At 45.8% G+C, this 22,299-nt stretch overlaps 2 protein-coding genes across 2 annotated transcripts in view; one reads left to right on the top strand and one right to left on the bottom strand.

Moving 5' to 3' along the window:
• BEAN1 (brain expressed associated with NEDD4 1) overlaps positions 1-13,378 on the top strand; it is a 119,311-nt gene extending 105,933 nt beyond the window's left edge. The window contains 2 exon segments of the mRNA XM_073307956.2: positions 9,552-9,876; positions 9,878-13,378. Coding sequence (XP_073164057.2) covers positions 9,552-9,876; positions 9,878-9,901 — 349 coding nt within the window. The 3' untranslated portion in view covers positions 9,902-13,378.
• Positions 1,421-22,298, bottom strand: LOC140896325 (uncharacterized). The gene is made up of 5 exons (XM_073307955.2): positions 22,175-22,298; positions 21,159-21,403; positions 20,129-20,264; positions 4,428-8,198; positions 1,421-2,802 (listed from the first exon to the last, which is right to left on the bottom strand). The coding sequence occupies exons 4-5, from the start codon at positions 5,151-5,153 to the stop codon at positions 2,266-2,268; spliced, it is 1,263 nt and encodes a 420-aa protein (XP_073164056.1). The 5' UTR covers positions 5,154-8,198; positions 20,129-20,264; positions 21,159-21,403; positions 22,175-22,298; the 3' UTR covers positions 1,421-2,265.
• Position 22,299: the final 1 nt, after the last annotated feature.

Here is a 22,299-nt window from a genome sequence, read left to right as displayed (position 1 = left end):
TTTAAACTTCCTAAAAACTCCTTGAGGAGGAATGGTTTGTGAAACACATGAGGCATACCCAAAAACCATGACTGTGTGGAGTGGAATAAATGTGTTATCAACACTCTTTTGAGATGGTCTATTACTCCTGTAAGTAAGGACAACTCACATGAGCAAGGGTTTGCAGAATGACGTTCACATAGTGTGAGTTCTTTAGAGCTGGGGCTGTGTGTTAGTGTGTGTAAAGAACGAGTCAGCCCTGTGATATTGCATACATTAGTATACGCATTACTGCAGTACCTAAATACAGCCCACCGCCCCCCATTAGAAGAAAGTTACGGTTGCAAAGTCAAGCACTCAAAAGTTAGGAAATGCCTGTGTAACCTTCGTTTGACCCTCTTGTGTATAATGCATTATAATATAGGCTTTAATTACATAAGCATGTACTGTTCTTTCCTCAGGACCCTGCCTCATTCAGTGCACAGGACAGATGGTGTTTAGTGAATGGGTAGCTACTCAATATTTCTTTTTATTCTTGGCATCCAATAATAGAAAATTTTGGGCACTCAATTATAGGCATCACTACCTGTGCCACCTATGATAAATAATAATTATAGTTATTTGCAGGGTTAATTGTGCATTGTGAGCTAATGAAGCACTATCCTTAGCCAAGAACAACTTATATACTGAACACGTACGTATTTTCAGAGAAGACTAATTCAACATTAACATCAAGACCCTGAAATGCAAATGAAATACAACAATGTATTTCTCGCTTCCAGAGTAAAAAAACACTCTTTGAATGATTTGTAGTTGCCTGCTTTGCAATGATAATCTGCAGATTCAGCACTGAGAATGCCAAAAAGGTATTTAATTGAAAACCTGGCAAGTGTGCCCTATTAGATTTTTAAAATGTGATCCTGATTACCAAAAAAAAAGCAAGGTAATTGAATCTGCAGTGGTGGTTTGTTTGTTTTTTTATTTCTCCAGAACACAGATTGAGAAAGATCATATTGGTAAGTATCAGAGGGGTAGCCATGTTAGTCTGGATCTGGAAAAGCTGAAAAGAGTCCTGTGGCACCTTTCGACTAACAGACGTAGTGGAGTATGAGCTTTCGTGGGTGAATACCCACTTCGTCGGCTGCAAGTAGTAGAAATTTTCAGAGGCAGGTGTAAATATGCAAGCAAGAATCAGGCTAGGAATAACGAGGTTAGATCAATCAGGGAGGATGAGGCCTTCTTCTAGCAGTTGAGGTGTGAACACCAAGGGAGGAGAAACTGCTTTTGTAGTTGGATAGCCAGTCACAGTCTTTGTTTAGTCCTGAGCTGACAGTGTCACATTCGCAAATGAACTGAAGCTCAGCAGTTTCTCGTTGAAGTCTGGTCCTGAAGGTTTTTTGCTGCAGGATTGTTGCGGTTCAGTGATGAGACAGAACACAGCTTTATGCAAGCAAGCAGGCTGGTCAGCGGAGATGGGCTGTTCTGCCCCCCCTGCCTTCCACCTTCTCCTTTTATTATATTTCTCCCCCTAAGCATTACACACTGCTACACAAAGGAATGTATGACGTTGATTCATATGCTTAGTTACCATCCTCTATCTACTACAATCCTGGTTCTCAGGCCTTGAGCCCAGGCTAAAGAAACCTCCCACAGTTGCTGTCCAAACAATCAAGTTCTCAGGGTTCATATCTAGCCCTTGTCCTTGGATAGAGCAATGTGTGCATTGCTTCTAGGAAACAGTCAAGGTGTGCCCCGCCTGCTTCCAGGTGGAATAGCTAGACATTAACCCTTCATCTCCCCTTTTTTGTTTATTGATAGTTGGCCATCTCATGGTAGCCGCCAATTTGTTTTGTCATGCTATTTAACTCCCAGACAGACAAGGACATAACCTGGGGAGCTTTCCAGGGCAAAATTTTACAAAGTCTTAACAAGGAAGGAATACATTGTACACAGCAACAACAAAAAATAAGCCCAATGATTACAAACACAAAATAACCAAAAGCTTAACATCTGCAATATAATCATCTAAAAGGGGTACACTTCTTTTACTACAATTATAACCAGCAAAAGGCAATATAAGTATCATTCTACTAAGACAGCAAAGGGTGCCATCACTTAAATTTGCAGGAATATAATTAAAGGTGCATGAACCACAAGTAAAAACCCATCCTGATGGTAGGATGATATGGCCATAATTATATGAAACATTAACAGCATGGGAACAATTTAAAAGGGATTGAGAAATTTTTTGACAGCCCAATGGCACCTTTGTACTAGTGCAGTTAACTACACGCGCACAGGTGACATTGTGAGCCCCGGCCGGGTACGGTGTGTGAAGGGATATAGCCGTGCGAGGCAGAGTATAGTTGGCCGGGCCCCAATTAGCCATGCTAAAATACTGGGAGAAAAGATTAGCATAAGCAGAGAACAGTATCTTATTCTCCTTCGGGCTTGTAACGGGGGAGGCGCTTCCGAGCCAACCCCTACAGAAAATAGCAGGCACAAAAGGCACACAATCATCACAGAATTAGCAGTGATTTGGGCGAGAATCGCCACAAACAAAGTCTTAGAAGTTTCTGGCTGCTGATCTGCTGCCAGTTTTCGTTGAGCCGTGGCGACCAACGCTTTTACTGCTCCCCATGTCACGGGCTGGCTTGGGACGTTACGCCTCCTCCGTTTCCGTCCCGCCGTTGTCGACTCGGGGGGCAACGCGGTCTCCTCCAAGGTCAGCTGAAACTCTGGTATGGGATTCGACAGCCCCTGGTGCCATGCCATGTTGTTTAAGTGCTGGTCGCACGCACCGGGCTGGAACCCACAACGGTCCTGCAGGGAGAGACACAGCAGCATATCCCCAACCCCAAGTGATTAGAGGTGCTGGGCCCAGCCACTGTGGATCGGGCAGCTGACGGTAAAAGACATGCGGTCTTTCCAGTACCTCAGATTTGTGAAAATGCCGATCCGCAGGGGTCTGCTGATCTGCATTCAGTGTTAAATTATTTAAAGTAAACAAGAGAATATACATCTGTTGTTGAATGTCTCCTAAGGTTCGGAGACGCAGCTCCCCTTGTTTTAATTGTTTATCTAGCAAGGTTTTGAGTGTGCGATTGGCATGTTCAACAATGGCTTGGCCCGTGGAATTATAAGGGATTCCGTGTTTAAGACGGACGTCCCAGCGGGCACAAAAGGTGGAGAGGGCTGCAGAGCAGTAGGCTGGGGCATTATCTGTTTTAACTTGGCAAGGGCGACCCATAACAGAAAAGCAGGCCAGCAAATGGTGAATAACTTTGTTAGTGGCTTCCCCACGTTGTGGGGTTGCCCAAAGGAAGCCTGAATAAGTATCAACGGAAACATGTAAAAATGAATAGGGGCGGAATTGTGGTACATGAGTAACATCCATTTGCCACAGCTGATTTGCTGCGGTACCTCGGGGGTTAACGGCATAAGAAAAGGTAGGAGCAGCAGCAGCACAGTGGGGGCAGGAACGAACAATGGAACGTGCATGATCAGCAGGAATGTGAAACTGCCGGGCCAAAACAGAGGCAGACTGATGAAAAAAGGCATGGCTTTCAATGGGGTCAGAAAAAAGGGAATTTACCTGACCACGCAACGCGCAATCGGCGCGTGCATTGCCCTCAGTGAGTGGCCCAGGCAGAGGGGTATGACTGCGAATATGAGCAACAAAGTAAGGGAAATGACGAGTGGCAAGAAGACGCGCTGTGAGACGGCGAGTGAGACAACGTCGATCCAAAGCCTCCTCCACCCCGAGTTCGATCCTCGGCAGCTGGCACCTGATAGGGAACTAAAATCAATTGTGCAATTGACCGTCCACGCGGGAGCGACTGTGGAAGATGAGTCCACACCTGAACCTTAATAATGCCAGTGTAATCAGCATCAATGACCCCTGGAATGACAAAAAAGCCCTGTTTCCCAGCATGTGAGCGAGGGAGAACAAGACCTACAAAGCCGGCAGGGAGAGGTCCCATCACCTGTGTAGGTATGGCACAGACCTCCCCTGGCAGCTGAAAGTCAGTGTCCTCCTGCAATCTGTTGGTAAAATCCAAAAAGGACTCTAAGGCACCCTGACGGATACTGACAAAGCTTTTGGTAGGCTTGCCTGAATCCGGGACCTTCTTGAAAGCATGCTGGGCACAGGTGGAAATAATGGGGAAGACAGCCTGAGGGAGTTGAGACTGCATCTCAATAGTAGCAAACTGGCCCTCCCCTGCCAAATGCTCATAAATGATACCTTGCTCTCTATATACCTGGGCTTGGCGTTCTGCCATCTGCCGATACTCACTAAGCCAAATAACATACTGACTGGGTGACAACATCATGCGCAGCAGCGTTTTCCAATCCTCAGGGATTAGGGAGTACCCAGCACCCATCCCTTCAATGAGACCACGCACAAAGGTGCTAGTCAGGCCAAATTCACGAATTGCTTTCTTTACCTCTCTAACCACCGAGTATGGCAGAGTGGTCCAGGTGCCCACGGGGTTGCCCTGGTCATCATTCTGCCAGGTCACCGGGCAAACGGAGACCAGATCAGCCAGCTCCTCTGCTGTAAGATCTGATCGAACTTTCGCTGCGTGAACCATTTGTTGCACCAGCGAAAGCTTCTGAGCAGATGCAGATGACTCTCCAGGGGGCCCCATGGGGGGAGGGTGATCACACACCGGCTCCGGTGGGGAAGGCCAGGGAGGTGGTGGTAATAGAGGCACTGGGGGCGAAGCAGGGGGAGGGATGGCTGCAGGAGCGGACGAGGGTGGCAGGATCGGCAGCTCCTCTGTTGGGGCTGGAGAGGGCCTTTCCGAGGCGACACGCTGTGTCGCATCGCCAGGAGGGGGGATGGCTGCAGGGGCGGACGGGGGCGGCGAGAGCACCAGCCTCGCGAGGGAGGGTCTGTCCGAGGCGACACGCTGTACCACGTCGCGGCAGAGGTGCCAGGCATGTAAAGCCTGCACGGGTGCCCGAGGCTCTTTGTGCAATGTCTGGCCCAATCGCTCCCAGTCCGCTAGCTTAAGGCTTCCAGCTTCAGGATACCACGGGCACTTGGCACGCACCTCCTGTAGCAGGAGAGTGAGTTCTCGAGCCGGGCAGTCATGCTGAGCCTTACGCAGCAAATACTGCAGCTCATTACGGTGTTGCACTTGCAAAGCAGAGAGGGAGCTTCCCATACTTACCACAATGAAAAATACTCACCGGGATCCACGAAGTGGATGAGTGACGCGTCTGAAACCCTTGCCGGGCGAGGTGAGTGCTGAGGGCCCCACGTTTGGGCGCCAGTTGTTGCGGTTCAGTGATGAGACAGAACACAGCTTTATGCAAGCAAGCAGGCTGGTCAGCGGAGATGGGCTGTTCTGCCCCCCCTGCCTTCCACCTTCTCCTTTTATTATATTTCTCCCCCTAAGCATTACACACTGCTACACAAAGGAATGTATGACGTTGATTCATATGCTTAGTTACCATCCTCTATCTACTACAATCCTGGTTCTCAGGCCTTGAGCCCAGGCTAAAGAAACCTCCCACAGTTGCTGTCCAAACAATCAAGTTCTCAGGGTTCATATCTAGCCCTTGTCCTTGGATAGAGCAATGTGTGCATTGCTTCTAGGAAACAGTCAGGGTGTGCCCCGCCTGCTTCCAGGTGGAATAGCTAGACATTAACCCTTCACAGGATGGCTACCTTTACAACTGCTATTGTGTGTCCAGGGAGGTTGAAGTGTCCTCCTACAGGTTTTTGTATATTGCCATTCCTAATATCTGATTTGTGTCCATTTATCCTTTTACGTAGGGACTGTCCAGTTTGGCCGATGTATATGGCAGAGGGGCATTGCTGGAAGATGATGACGTAGATTACATTGGTGGACGTGCAGGTGAATGAACCGGTGATGGTGTAGCTGATCTGGTTAGGTCCTGTGATGGTGTCACTGGTGTAGATATGTGGGCAGAGTTGGCATCGAGGTTTGTTGCATGGATTGGTTTCTGAGTTAGAGTTACTATGGTGCGGTGTGTCGTTGCTGGTGAGAATATGCTTTAGGTTGGCAGGTTGTCTGTGGGAGAGGACTGGCCTGCCCCCAAGGCCTGTGAAAGCGAGGGATCGTTGTCCAGGATGGGTTGTAGATCAGTGAGGATGTGTTGAAGAGGTTTTAGCTGAGGACTGTATGTGATGGCCAGTGGAGTTGTGTTTGTTTCTTTCTTGGGCTTGTCTCGCAGCAGGAGGCTTCTGGGTACATGTCTGGCTCTGTTGATCTGTTTCTTTATTTCCTCGTGCGGGTATCATAGTTTTGAGAACATATTGCTATTTTACATAAGACAGACTGAAAAGCAAGTATTGGCTATGGTCATTCTGTTTCTGTTCATTTTGATGTTTAAAAGCCTGCTCAAAGTCTGTTTCACAAAGGACCATTTTGATGTTTATCCCGCTCAGCATTTTAGTTTTATAGAGCTGTGCTACAATCCATCACAGATATTAAAAGAGATTATTTTGAATCCTAGGAAAGGAATTGTTGGTGATCAGATAATAACGGTGACTAGGGCCTTGATCCTGTACCCTGTCCCATTTTAGTCAATGTCAGAATTCACAATAACTTCAGTCAGGTACTAGAACAGCTGCTTTCTCCTCTCTGCGGTATGGTCCAGTGCAGCGTACCATCAAGAGCCGTGTGCCGGGCCAGACCAGACCGGCTTCCCCAGGCTGGCGCTTTAAAGGGCCCCAGGCTCCCTGCAGTGGCTGGAGCTCCAGGCCCTTTAAAGTGCAGCCAGAGCCCCGCTGCTGGAGCCCCAGAGTAGCAGGGGGGCCCTGGCGCTGATTTAAAGGGCCAGGGGCTCCGGCTGCTACCAGGGCCCTTTAAAGCACACCCCCCCCCGAATCCCTGGGGCTCCCCGCAGTGGCTGGAGCCCCCGGGGACCTTGAAAGCACCACCCGAGCCCAACTGCCGGAGCCCCAGGGTAGCGGTGGCAGGGCTCCGGAGGTGACTTAAAGGGCCTGGAGTTCCGCTGCAGTAGCGGCGGCCAGAGCCCGGGGCCCTTTAAATCGCTCCTGAGCCCCGGGGCTCCCAGCTGCATCTGCAGCTGATAGCTCCAGGGGTGATTTAAAGGCCCCAGGGCTCCTAGCCGCGTATTTAAAGCCCCCGCCTCTTCCGGTCGAGGCCATGTCCCCCTGCTGAGGACTCCGAAGTACCGGAAAGTCCTTTAAATTACTTTCACCCCGACTCTCTGTCTGGTCAGTAGCACGTAAACCTTTCCCTCACTGCCATGATCCATCCGGTCTTCAGCACTGCAATCCACTCTACCTGGCACTGCATTGAAAACTGAGGCAACCCTCTTGCTAAACCAAGTCTCTCACTATGGGACACCCATGCCCTGTGATGGGCATTAGCTGCCTCTTGGTTTCTGGGTAGGATTTCAGGGGTTAGTTTTGACCTATAAAGTTGTAACTAGCTTGTGACCCACTTATTTGGGAGGCTGCCTCTTCCTGTACAATACTGATAGTTACAACCGTGGAGCATCCTGAGGGTCAGCCAGAAGGTGGTTCGCTGGGAAGGGTCCTCAGCCTTACTATTCATCCACCCAATTACATGGCTGGTTTGAAATATCTCAAACACACCCCCTGCGAAGTCTGTCTGTTTTCCCTTATGCAGAGGGCTGAGATACTGGGGCTTTTGGAGAGTGTGAGTAGACTTTGGATGGGCTCCAGATGACTTCTTGTGACATGAGTTGAGTTATGGTGTTTGAGAGGCTGTTGGGCTGGATAGCTCTTTTAAATCAGTGTAACCCAATTGAAATCTATGGAGCTGTGTCAATTTACAGTCAGGTGGTATCCGGGAGCTATTCTTTGCTTCCTGGATTGTGTTTTAGAAGCTGTTCAAACACCTGTAGCCTGGATAGATGCTCTGTCAGCCCCATCAAGTCCATTGCAATCAAAAAGACTCCTATTCACTTAAAGGGCTCTGCATCCTTCAAAATAAACATGCTGTTCTGAATACCTGTATAAAAGTCCAACCTTGCAAGGTGCTGAGTAGATTTCACTCCCACTGACTTAATTCGGAGTTGGCACTTTGCAGCATCAGATTCTTAATCCTTGGCTCAAGGTCTGATTTTATTGAAAGGAAAATCAAATACATCGGGAAGCTTCAGTGGGACTAATAAACAATGGACCAAGTTGGTTTCCAAGTGACGCATGAGTGAAAAGAACTCAACCTTTTATCTGCTACACTTTGTTTCTGAAAAAAAAAAAACCCACAGACTTTTTGCAAAATGTGTAAAGATCACAAGTTAAAACAAAACAATTACTGAATTACTGAATCTGAATTTCAGAGTTTAAAAGCATTTGCCTCTTAGGAGGACTAGCCCCATGAAGCTAAAAATAGAAACATCCCCTGGATTTATGAGCGGTTTGTTAACCAGATACTTTAGCAATGCAGGCTGCATTTTTTTACTCCCTCCTTTGCCTGCTGCAGCCAGTTTTGCCACCCTCATTCATGCTGAATAGGATACGTACACCTGCAAGCACTTTAATTGAAATCAGCAAGACTACTCATGGACAAAAGTATTCTTCACCATGAGCAAATGTGGCAGAATCAAACCCCTTCTAAATATTACATAGTTCAGGAAGTGGCCCGTGACATCTCTCAGATGCTAATACAATTGAGGAAATAGATTCTTAATTTATCTGGCTCCAGCAAAACTGGCTGGCAATTCAGTTGAGCAGGATGGGGTTTGGACAGGAAATTTCAGCCTGTTTCTTTATTTGGGGACAGATTGAAATTGAGCCTCAAGCAGCCAGGCACATGATTAAGGGGGAGTCAGACACCAAACCCCAGCATGGTCACATTAGAACTTCATGCATTCCAGATCCAAGCAGGCTAGAAAACAGGTCTACATGCCTGATGCTCTCCTTCCGCTATACAAGCATGTGGGCAGGGAAGAGAGACAGAGTGGCTGGAGCTTTAACCTCTGCACCTCCAGGCCAGCAGAAATTAGCTATCCTAATGTGGTAAACGAAGAGAGGAAGGAAATTCTTGTGGTTAAGACACTGGACTATGACTCAGGAGGCCAGCATTCAATTCCTGGCTGTGATACAGACTCCCTGTGTGCCTTACTCTCTCTGCCTCAATTCCCTGTTTGTAAAATGGGCGTACTTCTTTTTCTCCCACCCATGAGCTACCTCGCCTGTTTAGATGGTAAGACAGATGGTAGTCTGTCTCTTCCTGTGTGTATATATAAAGTGACGATCACATAAAACAAAAAATAGCCTGCCTCATTTTCAGGGCTGTGGTCAGTTGCTGGCTCATGCCAGGTGAGGTGTTACTATGGGCTACCACTGCTGGAAAGGGTTGGAGCTTAAAACTCATTGAGCCTCTGATGCGTATCTTGACTTTTTCACGACCTCTTTGAAGACATGCATTTAAGTTTTCATGCTCTTAAGTTTCCAAAGTGGCTGGCTGAGAATGCAATCTGGAGGAAGGAATATCGAATAATCGCTTCCCCTTTATTTTACCTGCCTCTTTTACATTGAACACTACTGTCTGATATATTCTGCCAACAGACCTTACATTGCATTTGTTTTCTTTCAGCTATGATGAGTGCATTGGGCCTGGAGCGACACAAATCTATATTCCTACAGATGATCCTCCGCCCTATTCTCTGACAGATCCTCGTCAAAGGAATGAATTGTCTATAAACATGAGCTTGGAAGAGGAGGCAGCCTCTGGGACTACAGGAAGGTCTTCTAATTATCCAGTCAGACTGCAAGACTTGCAGCAGCCCATCTCATCCATTTCTTTGACAGCACTCACTCTGGAGGCTGCCCCCACGTATGAGACGGTTGTGTGTGAACAAAATAGCCCCATTCCGCTAGTTCCAATGGATGTACTGAAAAATTCTTCAACTAACTGTCAAAACCCTTCTCAACCAAATCATCTAAATGAAAGTGGCTCTTTCCACCCACTCTTTAGGAGGAGTCTGCCAGAATGAAAAAAAATGGGGCTTAAATGGAAGAATAAAACCCATAAAACTTTTATCTATTTTATATCTTTAAATGAATCTGGATTTTTTTAACAGTGAATTTTGAAAGTTTAGGTTAACTTTTATCTTTGGGCTTTGAATTATTCCCTGGTGTCTCATATAAACAACTGCAGAATAAAACAACAGCAAGAAGCAGTTCATCCAATATTTCTGAAGCATCTGAAAACACATTCAAGTTAGCCACTGTTAATGTAGATACATTAGCCAATTGACACTATTTGTCAATGTTATGGTATTCGCATGTTGTAGAGCAAAAAGAGTTTGTGTTGTTTGTGTACGTCATTGGTACATTATAACAAATGTCTTAGAAATAAGAAGAAACCTACAATTTTTATTTAAAATATATTTCAAATAGGCTGGATAGAATCTGGAAAATGTGGTCATCACAACTACTCATCTATTTGAAGGTGATGAAAGACGATATTTTGCTATTCTTAACCTTTACACATATTGCTACCTTGCTTTTGATGCCATTCCAAAAAGTGCCAATCCCACCTCAAAATTAAAAAAAGATATCGGAGTGCTAGAAATGTCAATGGAGTCTCAGAAATCCTAATTGGCTAGACCTATAGCAATGGGTTTCCAGAACTGCTAATAGATGAGGAAGGCCTACAAGAGCCTTCCTGGTGGGGTTGGTACCTGTGAAAATTCTGTCACAGCATGGTGGCTTGGCATAGCCATGGCTGGAAAGGTAATCTGAAATACTAGCAGGTAGGTTAGGCCTGGTTCTCATGGTACAAAGCTGTATTTCCAGGCATGAGCTAGTCGTCTTTCTCAATTATGAGCCTACTGATTATGTTCCAGGGATCAGGACCTTTCCCTGCAGTAATTGCCAAAGTGCAAAGTAAATAATAGATGCCAGGATTTGGCATGCACAGTGACATAGTGAATCTTATTTTGCAAAAACCCTTTTAATCATTCATGATCTCTTTCACTGCAATTTAGCTGTCCATAAATCTTGCATCTGTTCTTAGATCTCTATCACTCTTATATCTGAGAGAAATTGACTCATTCTGCCAATAACAATAGAGGTAAACTCTGTAAATATGAAGATTTGACCTTACTTGGTATGGTGAGCATACACTCTTTGTGGTCCAGATCCTTAACTGGTGTAAATCAGTATAGCACCTTTGAAGCCATTGGATCTGGCCCGTTTTGGTAAATCTCTTGCAGATATTTCCCTGGCAAAAGTTCTTCAATTTTCATATGGGCAGAAAGGACCTCCATTTAATATCTCCTCTGAAGGACAAGTATGTAATTACTCCTTATGAAAATGAATACAGTACATGTTATCTTTGCTTTATGTTTTCTTCCAGGTCATTGATGAAAATGATGATCCCCCATTTACAGTTACATTTTGAGACTTTATCAGTTAACCAGTTTTCAATGTGTGCCATGTTAATTTTATATTAGTCTAGTTTTTTAATCAAAATGTCATGTCATACCAACTCACATGCTCTACAGATGTCTAAGTATATTACATCAACACTATTACCTTTAGCAACCAAACTTGTAAGATCTCAAATTAGGTTGACAGGATCTATTTTCCATAAACCCATGTAGAGCTGTAAAATTTCATTTCCCTCCTTTAGTTCCTTACTAATCCATCACTGACAATATTTAAATCAAGAGTGGATGTTTTTCTAAATCTGCTGTATGAATTATTTTGGGGTAGTTCTATGGCCTGGGCTAAACAGATCAGCCTGGATGAGCACAATAGTCCCTTCTGGCTTTAGCATCTATGAATTTAGTAGGACCTTACCCCATGAATAGTCCTGCTGGAATCAGTGGGACTCCATGCAGAATAAGGTACTAGTCAAGTAAACGGGTGACAGAATCTGACCTATAAATATTAGAAAGTAAACGAGAGTGTAGAAAATTCTTTCCTTTGTAACTATAAAGTTGTGGTGCTGGGGGTGTCTCTTGAAGCTGCAAACACGTTGCACCTCACAGGATCAGGTCCCCAATCTGTTGTTAGGAACATACAGCTAAGAAAATACATTTTAAATATTATTTTTAACCTGACAATGCCCCCTTAATTTATTTCATTCCCCTCCATTAATTTTCAACGGGTGGTGAAGGGCTCAGATTTTCCCCCCCAACCTCTCATTTTGATCAAGGCGGTGGTGAGAATGACAGATTTGTATTTTGTCAAGTGAGGGAAATGTTACCAGTGCTAAAACTGTAGCTATCTAATCAAACTCTCTGTTCATACACTAGAGTTAAAACATTCTTAGTACTGTAATCTGGATTACAGGTAGCAGGATTGTTCACAAATAGCTGTCTGCTCCCCCTTGTGGTGTATTGTTTTATAAAATAAACTCATCTGTTTATCATACTATGTAGACATCACTCAAAGGGCCCAATCCATCAAAAATATGTCCAGCTTCTTTGTCAGAGAGGAACACAGAAGCCAACTAGAACATCATCTTCCATACTCACGTTCAGCATAGAAGCCAGGCACATACTTCTGCTGGTTTGGGGCTTAACAATGATTTATTGTTTATATGTTTTAAGTAAAAAAAATACTACTAACAATAGTGTAGTACTTCTATAAGTAATTTAGCACTGAGTGCACAAGTATGTTATCTTGTCATATACTTACTATAAAGAAATACTTGCTTTCTGAACAGTGACCAATGAAAAAGTGCTTCTTTTAGTAAATAGTATTTAACTGTTGGGTTTTTTAAAATTTCCTCCAAATTAGAATTAGAAGTAAAAGTACGTTATTAATTGTACTAAGTAACTTTGCAATTAGTATTTCACTGAAATGACTTGCAGGAGTGACTTTTTAAAAACTGGTTGGTAATTCTTTTTAAACATGTGAAAGCTAACATTACTGTGGAAATAGTTGGACAAGTCTGAATGGAAGTGACCCAGATACTATTCAGGACAGAGAATACCATTAACAGAGGTTTGTATGCAACTATAACCTCTCTCCAGTAGATTTTTACTACCACCGCCAGAGTAAGAAGAGTTGACTATAGTTCTTTTTAATTATGTAATAGAGAAATCTAATTTCTTAGAGAACACAGGACTATTTAAAGGTCCAATCTAACCCCTACTTACTAACCCCTAGCTACTGAAGTCAACAGGATTCTTTCTCCAGAGTTTAATGGGAGTTGGGTTTGAGAACTATATCCTGCTATCAGGTTTTGCCCCAGACACTCTCTTAACTTCAAAGGGTGCCCAGTGGGCAGGCTGAGTGCAGGACATGGCCTTTTGTTTATCTCGTTATTGTCAGGAAAAACAGTGTGGACACAATGTTTCTTGCTGTTACCATTGGCACATGTCTGTATTCATCTCCTTTATTCGGGGTATTTTTAGTATACTGACCTTTGCAGACTGAACTTTTAGTAAAGAACATACATGTAAATCATAGAACTCCTGTGATTTTTGTTGCATCTGTACTGATTTGGGACTGCTCATTCTCTTCTTTAGTTGTCTGCCAGTTGACGAGGTTAATTCAGGGCAAGATTATGGCTCACCCTACACACCCTCTGTGGGAACTAAGCGGGAGAAGCCTATCCTTGGGCTACTCACACTGTCAGAGCATGGGGGAGCGCAGCTTCCATGGAGTCACTCCCCCTTCTGCACAGTTGGGAGGGGAGCGTGGGCAAAGCTTTGATTCTATTTCCCTACCCGCAATGTACTGGCCAAGGTTGCAGATTACTTCACCCAAGCAGCAAAGGGGGAGGATCAATTTCCTCCCTTGTCTGTTCCCGGGGCAGTGCAGATACATGCGACTCTTTGGAAATAAACAGACTAACCCTTAAGTTTATGCCTGAGTATTCACCGACTGCAGACTCATGTATATGATAATTTTTCATCTAACCTCTACAAATAATGAGTGGCCCTCATCTAAGCCAATCTCTGCCCACCCACTTAAATAAATGGCCTCCTCTGCAGCTGGATGTAATTCTCACTGAAGTAAACTGAAGCGTTTCCATTGACTTCATTGAGAGTTAGATCAGTCCCAAAACACATAAGAGCTACAATTACAGCCCCTATAGGAAATGAACATCTTACCAAAACCACAATATGGTCATAGTCCTATAGGATCCACAAGTGCAGATGTTTCCAGCTGTGCACTAGAGGAAGCCTGTTCTTTAACACTGAGATGAGAAGCAGCATCTTGGTCTCCGTTCCACGAAGAACGATGGAATTAGTGGTGCCTTTTCTCTTCCCCAACTTGTGTATGAACCGTCTCCCTCAGAAGTTATGCTGAAATCATGACATACCGTTGAGAGGCAACAGCAGCACAGAGAGCCCCTTCTTTCAAGTAACGTATAATTTCAATAAATGGGTTTCCTTCATCTGAAAAAGTGTTATCCCAGTGCACATTCCATAGCAATTAACTACTGATTGCTTCACTCTTCAGTAGCTAAACTCACCAGGGATAGCACTGAAATGTGCTTGAGCTCTCCTCTACTACTCTGTTTCTCAAACACAGCTTTTTCACAACTGCAACTATTTTCCATAGACACTAGGCAGTGGTGAGCTGGAGCCGGTTCGCACTGGGTTGCTAGAACCGGTTGTTAAATTTAGAAGCCCTTTTAGAACCGGTCGTTCCGCGAGGCACAACCGGTTCTAAAAGGGCTTCTAAATGTAACTGCCCAAAAGTGGCGCCTTAGGCGCTGACTCCACGGGTACTGCAGCCCTGGAGCACCCACGGGGAAAACTGCTGGGTGCAGAGCACCCACCGGCAGCTCCCCGCCCCACCCCCGGCCCCAGCTCCGCCTCCTCCCATGAACGCGCCACCCCCCCCGCTTCTCCCTGCCCCACCCCCAGCTCACCTCACCTCCACTCTGCCTCCGCCTCCTCCCCTGCATGCGCTGCCCCGCTCTGCTTCTCCACCCTCCCAGGCTTCCCGCAAATCCGCTGTTTGTGCGGGAAGCCGGGGCAGGCTGAGAAGCAAGCGGCGGCTTCCCGCTCAGGCCCAGGGAGGCGGAGGTGAGCTTGGGCAGGGGGAGGGTGCGAGGAGGGCCGCCCGCACTGCAGCAGGTAACCCGGGGGAGGGGGGTACACAGGGGAACCGCTCCCCGCCCCAGCTCACCTCCGCCACCCTCGGCCTGAATGGGAAGCAGCGGCCTGCTTCTCAGCTCTCTCTGGCTTCCCGCCGAACAGCTGATTCGCGGGAAGCCAGGGGAGGGGGTGGAGAAGCAGAGCGGGGCGGTGCATTCAGGGGAGGAGGCGGAGCGGAGGTGAGCTGGGGCCGGGCATGGGGTGGGGAGCTGCCGGTGGGTGTTCTGCACCCACCAATTTTCCCCGTGGGTACTCCAGCCCCGGAGCACCCAGGGAGTCGGCGCCAAAGGCGCCACTTTTGATGTGATCAGTGGGGGAGCGACCGCTCCCCCTGCTCCGCCCCTAGCTACGCTCCCCCGCCCCTAGGAGCCAGAGGGACCTGCCGGATGCTTCCTGGGAGCTGCCCCAGGAAAGCACTGCTGGGACTCCCCACCTCGCCCCCCGGCAGGTGCCTCCTGGCTCTTAGGGGTGGGGTGGGCACCCACTACGGTGGCCCACGAGACCCTCCTGCCCAGTTCTGGGGGCAGTCAGGGGACAGGGGAGGGGGGTGGATGGGGCAGGAGTCCAGGGGGCGTCAAGGAATGCCGGGGGGTTGGATGGGGAGGAGTCCCGGGGGGCGGGGGTGGGCAACGACCCCCTCATGGGGTGAGGAGGGAACCCGTTGTTAAGATTTTGGCAGCTCATCACTAAAACTATGCACAAATAAATACAGTATGTGACGGGGCAAGGCCAGATGGCTATAGAAAAATAGTGGGAGATAGATGTATTAGCTCCAGACTAAACAAATCCCTGGTACCAGGTTAAGTGAAATGGAAGCTGCTCCAGGTCAATTAAGACATCCTGATTAATCATGGAGACTGGGAGACAACAGAGACTGCAAGGAAGGATAACTTCTCCTTACCTCCCTCGCTGGCTTATGATGAAAATGGCTCAGTAGACTGTGATCCTTGTCCCTAGAGAAAGAAGGGTTATGTGGAGGGTCCCAATGAGCCTCTGAGGCTAGTGAAATCCACCAGGAAACATGGGATCCACGGAGGCAAGGACAGAGCTTTGTCACAGGTGACATTTGTAGTATCTGCACAAAACTAATATATATTCACCTTGAATTTTATACTTTTCCTTAGATCTTTAGTTTTCATGCATTTAAATAACTGAAATGTGCACTATATTTCATCACATTTGTTGTGAAATGCCTTCAATGCCTTCCCATTGAGATATGGAGTATAATTCTACAGAATGGTACATTTCAGGCTTCTTCTTAGCAAAATATATCTTGTGCTGTCATAGGCTCAGAATGAGGCACAAAAATAAAAAGCTTCCACACGTTGTTAGTTATCCATTGTCCCTTTTTTGAATCACTGTGAATGAGGACAAAGTGTGGAGGAGTAAAACAGATTACGTAGGATACATTTTGATATCTCTACATGAGGCAGCAAAGTAATTCTACATGCTCATGACTAGAACATTTTCATTTGCCCATAGGCCAAGTTGCTTACTGTCAAATTATTTAAAAGGCGTCTTTCTCTTAGCTCACCTACAAACAGGTTCGGGCATCAGTGATGTACATGCTCGGAACTGCTTGCACGACATTTCCCGATAAATTTCCCCTTACACGTTTATCAGGTCAACTTTATTGATAGCAATGCTCTGTGTTAACCAATGTTCTAGTTCTTAGAGGTGATGAATGAAGAAATAGATCCTAATGAAGAATAAGTGCAGGTGTAAACATCCCAGTCCCAGTCTACCCTTCTGGAAAAGTCCTAAACTGTAACAGAAAATTATAAACTTGCTATAGCCTTTTTTTTTTTTTTTTAAGACAAACCATTCCATAACATTTAATAGAGAATTATATCCCTGCTTTAGAATTCTAGAGTACGGTTCAAAACACCCATAGACAGGACAGGAACCTTTGATAAATTTTAAAGGGCTTTCCCAGAAGGCCAACAATAGAACAATTTACAAGAACCTCTTGCCACCCCAGCTATGCCTTCAAAGCAAAGATGTCAAGCCAGTCACCTTACAATTGTTGATTTTTTTTTTTTTTTGCTATTTGTGGTAAAGTGCCAGCTATGTGCTAGACACAGAGGTACATTACTCATTATACAACACGTGGCAATCCACTCTGCGTAGGGATTCATCAGCCATCCCAGTTGTCAAGAGGTAAAAGGCCAGAATGGGAACAAATGGGCTGGGAGGAATGAAAAATATAAAAAAAATCTGAAGAGGGAAAAAATCTCTTATGTTATTGTTGAGGTGAAATTTAAATTCCCTTTATTCTGGTAGAGTTTCCAGTCAGATAACAGCATGTTGACTAGTTTATAATGGAAAAAATGCATGTCACTACTTCCTGGCCTCTGAATTAGCAATTGTGTCTGTCAGGAACTAATAGCAGCTGGAGTTTCCTTTCCAAATTCTGGGTGCCCTATCTATATCCTTTAGAAAACACAGGAAATAGACATTTACTTAATTCAGGTTGCTTCTATGACCAAACTAAGAACTAAACAGTTTTTCGTGTGTTTTATACCACAGCCACCAAACTTTCCTTGCATATAGTTTTCAGCACCATAGTATCTCAGCGCCTCGCCACCATTAATGGATTTTATTCTCGCAATGCCCCTGTGAGGTACGGAAGTATTAACCCATTTCACAGATAGAGCACTAAGGCATAGGCCTTGTCGACACTATACAGTTTTGTCAGCTTTTGTAGACAAAACCGTGGAGGAGTACGCGCTGAAACTCTCCTCCCGCCAATGTAACGCCCCTGCTATGCCGACATAATAAAACTACCTCAACGGGAGGAGTAGGGCTATGTCGGTGTAGTTAGGGTGACGCAGTGTCTATGTAGACACTGCTGTCCTTCCATCGGCTGTTGGCTGTCATTCTTGTCAATTCCACGGCTCTGCTGGAGCTGTGAATTTGACAAAAAGGCCGGTTCCTGGGCTGCTGCCCAGTCTCTGCTCCAAGCCAGGCTGCCATCCAGGCTCCAGGCTTGGGCTGCTTCCAAGGCTTCTGGATCAGCGTGCCCTACTGGGAGTCCTGTGTCCCCCAGAGTCTTGGCTCCCTGCTCCCTGCTGGGAGCACGGCAGCTAACCAGATTCCCAGAGCTGATCTCTCCACTGGAGGCAAGAAGCCTTGGGAGGCTTCCCCTGTGCTTCCGGCTGGAAGCATGGAGGCAAAAAGCCCTGAGGTCAACTGGGCTCCAAGTGGGGAACTGCGTGGAGCTGCAAGCCCTGGCTTTCAGCCCCCCATGCTGCCCCTTTTCAGTCAGTGGAAGTGCTCCTGGTGAGGAGGTGCACCACCAACAGACAGAGGGTAGTGTGGACATCAATGCCGTGGCTGTAGGTCGACATAACTTTGTAGTGTAGACATAGCCTAAATTTAGTCACTTGCCATTGGCCAGACAGGAAGTCTGTTTCTGAGTCAGAAATTGAACCAAAGTCTCCCAAATCGCAGCCCAATGTCCTGTCCACTAAGCCACCTTTCCTAGCCTTACAGAGAACAGATCAAAGTTCAGACACTTACTACTTGACTTTGCTGTTCTAGAGGCATCTCGCTTCCTCGCATGCCTGAGCATGAGTTAGTTTTTCAGTATATACAGCAATAGGCATCTCTCATACAGAAACATCAAACTCTACATCCCAGCCCAATTTCAGACAGGTCCATTTTGGTGTAAGCATTCTCACCTCACCATAGAGAGACAGAACTTGCAGGAGTGATGAAAAGGCACATTGGCTTTCAGTGTTCAGTATGGCCAGAGATAAGGATGGTATTTAAGGGTGTCTGGAGTGAGCTGACAATTTGCTCCCAGCTCACTTTTAGGACCTGATTCCCCCCCTGCTTTACACTAGTTTTACTCCTGTATAAATCCATAAAGCCATTGATTTTAATAGCATACCTCTGCTGGCAGAGACTGGCCTGATGAAGTAAAAGAATCAGGCCTGCAGGGCCAGATTCACAAAGGGACTTAGCTGCCTCTGACATTCTCAATATCACCACTCAGCTGTCGCCTAACCCTGTAGGGACCTAAGTGTCTGCCAGTGGGCATGCACAGAGCCACTAAGTCCCGATGCCACCGCACAGCCAAGCAGCGTAGAGCCCTTGCTCATGTAGGGAACTCCCCTACCTCTCTTCCCATCAGGGCCCAATTCTGTAGGTGTTCTCGGAGCACACCTACAGGATCAGGCCCCGTACAAAAGACAGCCAAGTGCAAGGAAGTCGAGAATTGTGTGCCTAGATGTCCCTGGAATAGCCAATAGCCCAGCGGTCAGGGCACTCACCAGGGATGAAGGAAACCCAAGTTCAAATTCCTATGTACCTTTGTGAATTAGTCTCCAGGTTCAGTTTAGCTCTGGTGTAGGTGGGCACAATACCTCTTGGATTCCATAGGAATTGTGCTTGCTTATGCATGAGCTGAATTTGGTCCTCAGAATCATCATGCTTTCTCTGTTGGAACTACTGACCAGGTTTTTGCTTAGTTGCAGTCTTTGGAATATAAATATTACAGTAATCACCCCAGCAGTGACAAGCACTTGTTTACCGATATATTTCGGATGAGCTCTCTCTACTCTTTTGCTCTGAATGAATCCAATAAATTCAAGGTGGAGAGGCACTTTTTGCCAGGTTAGATGCCAACAAAGATGAAGCAATGAAAGATCCCTGTAAAACCAAGATCATTGTGTCACAGCTTTGCTCCCAACAAGATATTTTATGTTGGTGAGAGGTTAAAGCCAGATTTATTTCTGTGTCACAAACGGTAAAAGAAACAGAGGAAAGAGCAAAGCATGGACTGGGCAACAAACTCTTTCATATGCTTTTGTTTAAAAAAAAAAGTGTGTATCTAATGGGAGCCTGTTTGGCGTAAGGAATTGTAAATGGACTATTGCACCTTGCACAGCTAAGTCACTGGCACAAACCTGTGCCATGTTGTCAGTGAGAGCTGGCATCAACCAAGTACCATCTTGTGTTTTGAAGTGGTGGTCTCAGAAATGTTTTTGGAGGCCAGATTTCTAAGCCTTTGGAACAATCTCCCAAAAGAAAGGGTAGAAATCCCATCCCTGGAGACATTTAAAGAGACAACAGTAGAAAATATATTTCAGCTCACCTCAGCATAATGGTGGGGGAATGAGCAGAAACATGGATGCTGGGCCCCAGCTTGGGTCAGTAGCTGTCTGCATGTGGTGATGGTGCAGCTGAGCTGCCTATAGGCTCCAGCGGTGTCACGTCTCTGACTCCTGGGGCTAAGAGAGGGGGCATTGAAATAGTGCAGCAGCTGGCCAGATGGCCTCATTCGGACATGTCCTTATTCCTGGCTAAAGCAGCAATTTCAATAGAGCAATTATCCATGCACGATTTCTGCATAAGAAATTCCCAATGACATTTCACTTGGAATGATTATCAAGGCACATGTTTCTAGGAAGCCTGAGAAGTCAGATTCAAAACTGGTTCAATTGCAATAGAGCACAGCTGTCTTGTGCATGAGAAGAGGGAGCAGCAAATAACTGTGTTTATGTGAATCTGGGATTTGGCACAAAATTAATCAAGGGAAACCATTTATTCAAAGGGATTAACAAGAAAATGGTGTTTAAAAAGGAATAGCTATATTGTAACTGGGATAATCTATTGTGAGTGATGCCATTAAGAATTTATGGAGCCAAATTCAGACCTGGAATCAGCAGGTGCAGTTCCAAGGCCATCCCTGCAGTGAGGCTGGATTACACTATCTCTGATTTGGTCTTAATATAAATGGCAGTCCTAGAAGACCAATAAAAGAATAGGGAGAGCAGACATTAACAGATGGGAGAAGACTGGCACAAACACTGTGCTGGCCAAAGACAAGGAGCCCCAAATCCAGATTCCAAATGCAAACATCACTGAATTTGGGGAGTGTTTTGATCCAGATCTGAACGAGTCTTCTAGGTGTTGCATCCAAAATCCAGATTACAAAACTGCCCCACCAAAGAGGGTGGGAGGGAGAAGGGAATCCTAAATCGAGACACTGCTCACATTCGAATCTTGGCAATGTAGAGGCAGAGTAAAATAAACTGAATATAATGTCAAAATAAATAGCACAAGGAATATGCTGCATTATTCATAATCCTATTTCATTCAGACCCTCCAGTCTTTAAATGTACCTAAAGCTGCTGCAGAGTCTCTCTTCTGCTGCTTAAACCCAGGGCATCCTGTAGAATGAAGGTCTAGTTTGGCATGGAAATCATGTGACCTTGCTCAGACATTTCCACTGAGTTGGGGACAGGCCCAGCAGCTTCTTGCTATGGAATTTTGGACCTGGATATTTAGTCTTCCCTATCAGGCTTGATGGCACCTCTTCCCAGCTGGTGTGATCAGTTAGATTTAATACAGCAATTGGTTCATGTTCCTGTTGGGAATAAAAGTAAACAGTGAAGGGAGGTTTCTAATGCAGGAGCTGCTTTCCTGACATAAAGGATGAAAAATAAAATGAATAAATAAAGGCAACAGAGAACTTTACCCTTCCTGCTGCAAACTACTCAATATTTTGTGGGCTGTGCTAATGCCATGGTCCAGACCACTTGCATCCTGCCCCGGCCATCCAATCCTGCACCAAATAAAGTCAACAGGAGTTTTGCCTGCAGCAATGGCTCAAAATGCTGGAGACTCACTGCTGCAAACTGTATTCCTCTGAACTATCTGAATTACTGTAGAATACTGCAGTGTTCAGAAGGGAAAACTGCAACAGCTTTAGGGTTGCTAATTTTGGTTGGACATATTCCTGGAGGGTTTTGTCACACGTCAATCAGTCTTTAATTAAAGAGTAATCTTTAATTCCTGGAGACCCCAGGACAATCGCCAACTGTAGCTGCAGGCATGTTATTGACTGGAGGGCTGAACAAACTATGATTATGAATAATGCAGCCTACTCCTTGCGCTGTTTATCATAGAATATCAGGGTTGGAAGGGACCTCAGGAGGTCATTTAGTCCAACCCCCTGCTCAAAGCAGGACCAATCCCCAATTTTTGCCCCAGATCCCTAAATGGCCCCCTCAAGGACTGAACTCACAACCCTGGGTTTAGCAGGCCAATGCTCAAATCACTGAGTTATCCCTCACCCTCACCCCCCCCCCCCCAATTACTGTGTCATTACATTCCGTTTGTTTTACTGTGGCCCTACATTTCCAGGAGTAGTCCGTTATTGTAAGTAATCACCAGGAGGCTGCTGTAGGCACAGATGGTGAACAGCCGGAGAGCAGGTTTCACTTTTGCTTTGGACTTGTGTTTTTACTTCCTGATTCCACA

This window comes from Lepidochelys kempii, chromosome 12 (genome assembly GCF_965140285.1).
Source record: "Lepidochelys kempii isolate rLepKem1 chromosome 12, rLepKem1.hap1, whole genome shotgun sequence".
Lineage (NCBI taxonomy): Eukaryota > Metazoa > Chordata > Testudines > Cheloniidae > Lepidochelys > Lepidochelys kempii.
Note: the sequence above shows the minus strand (reverse complement) of the source record. Positions and strands in the feature narration are given on the sequence as shown.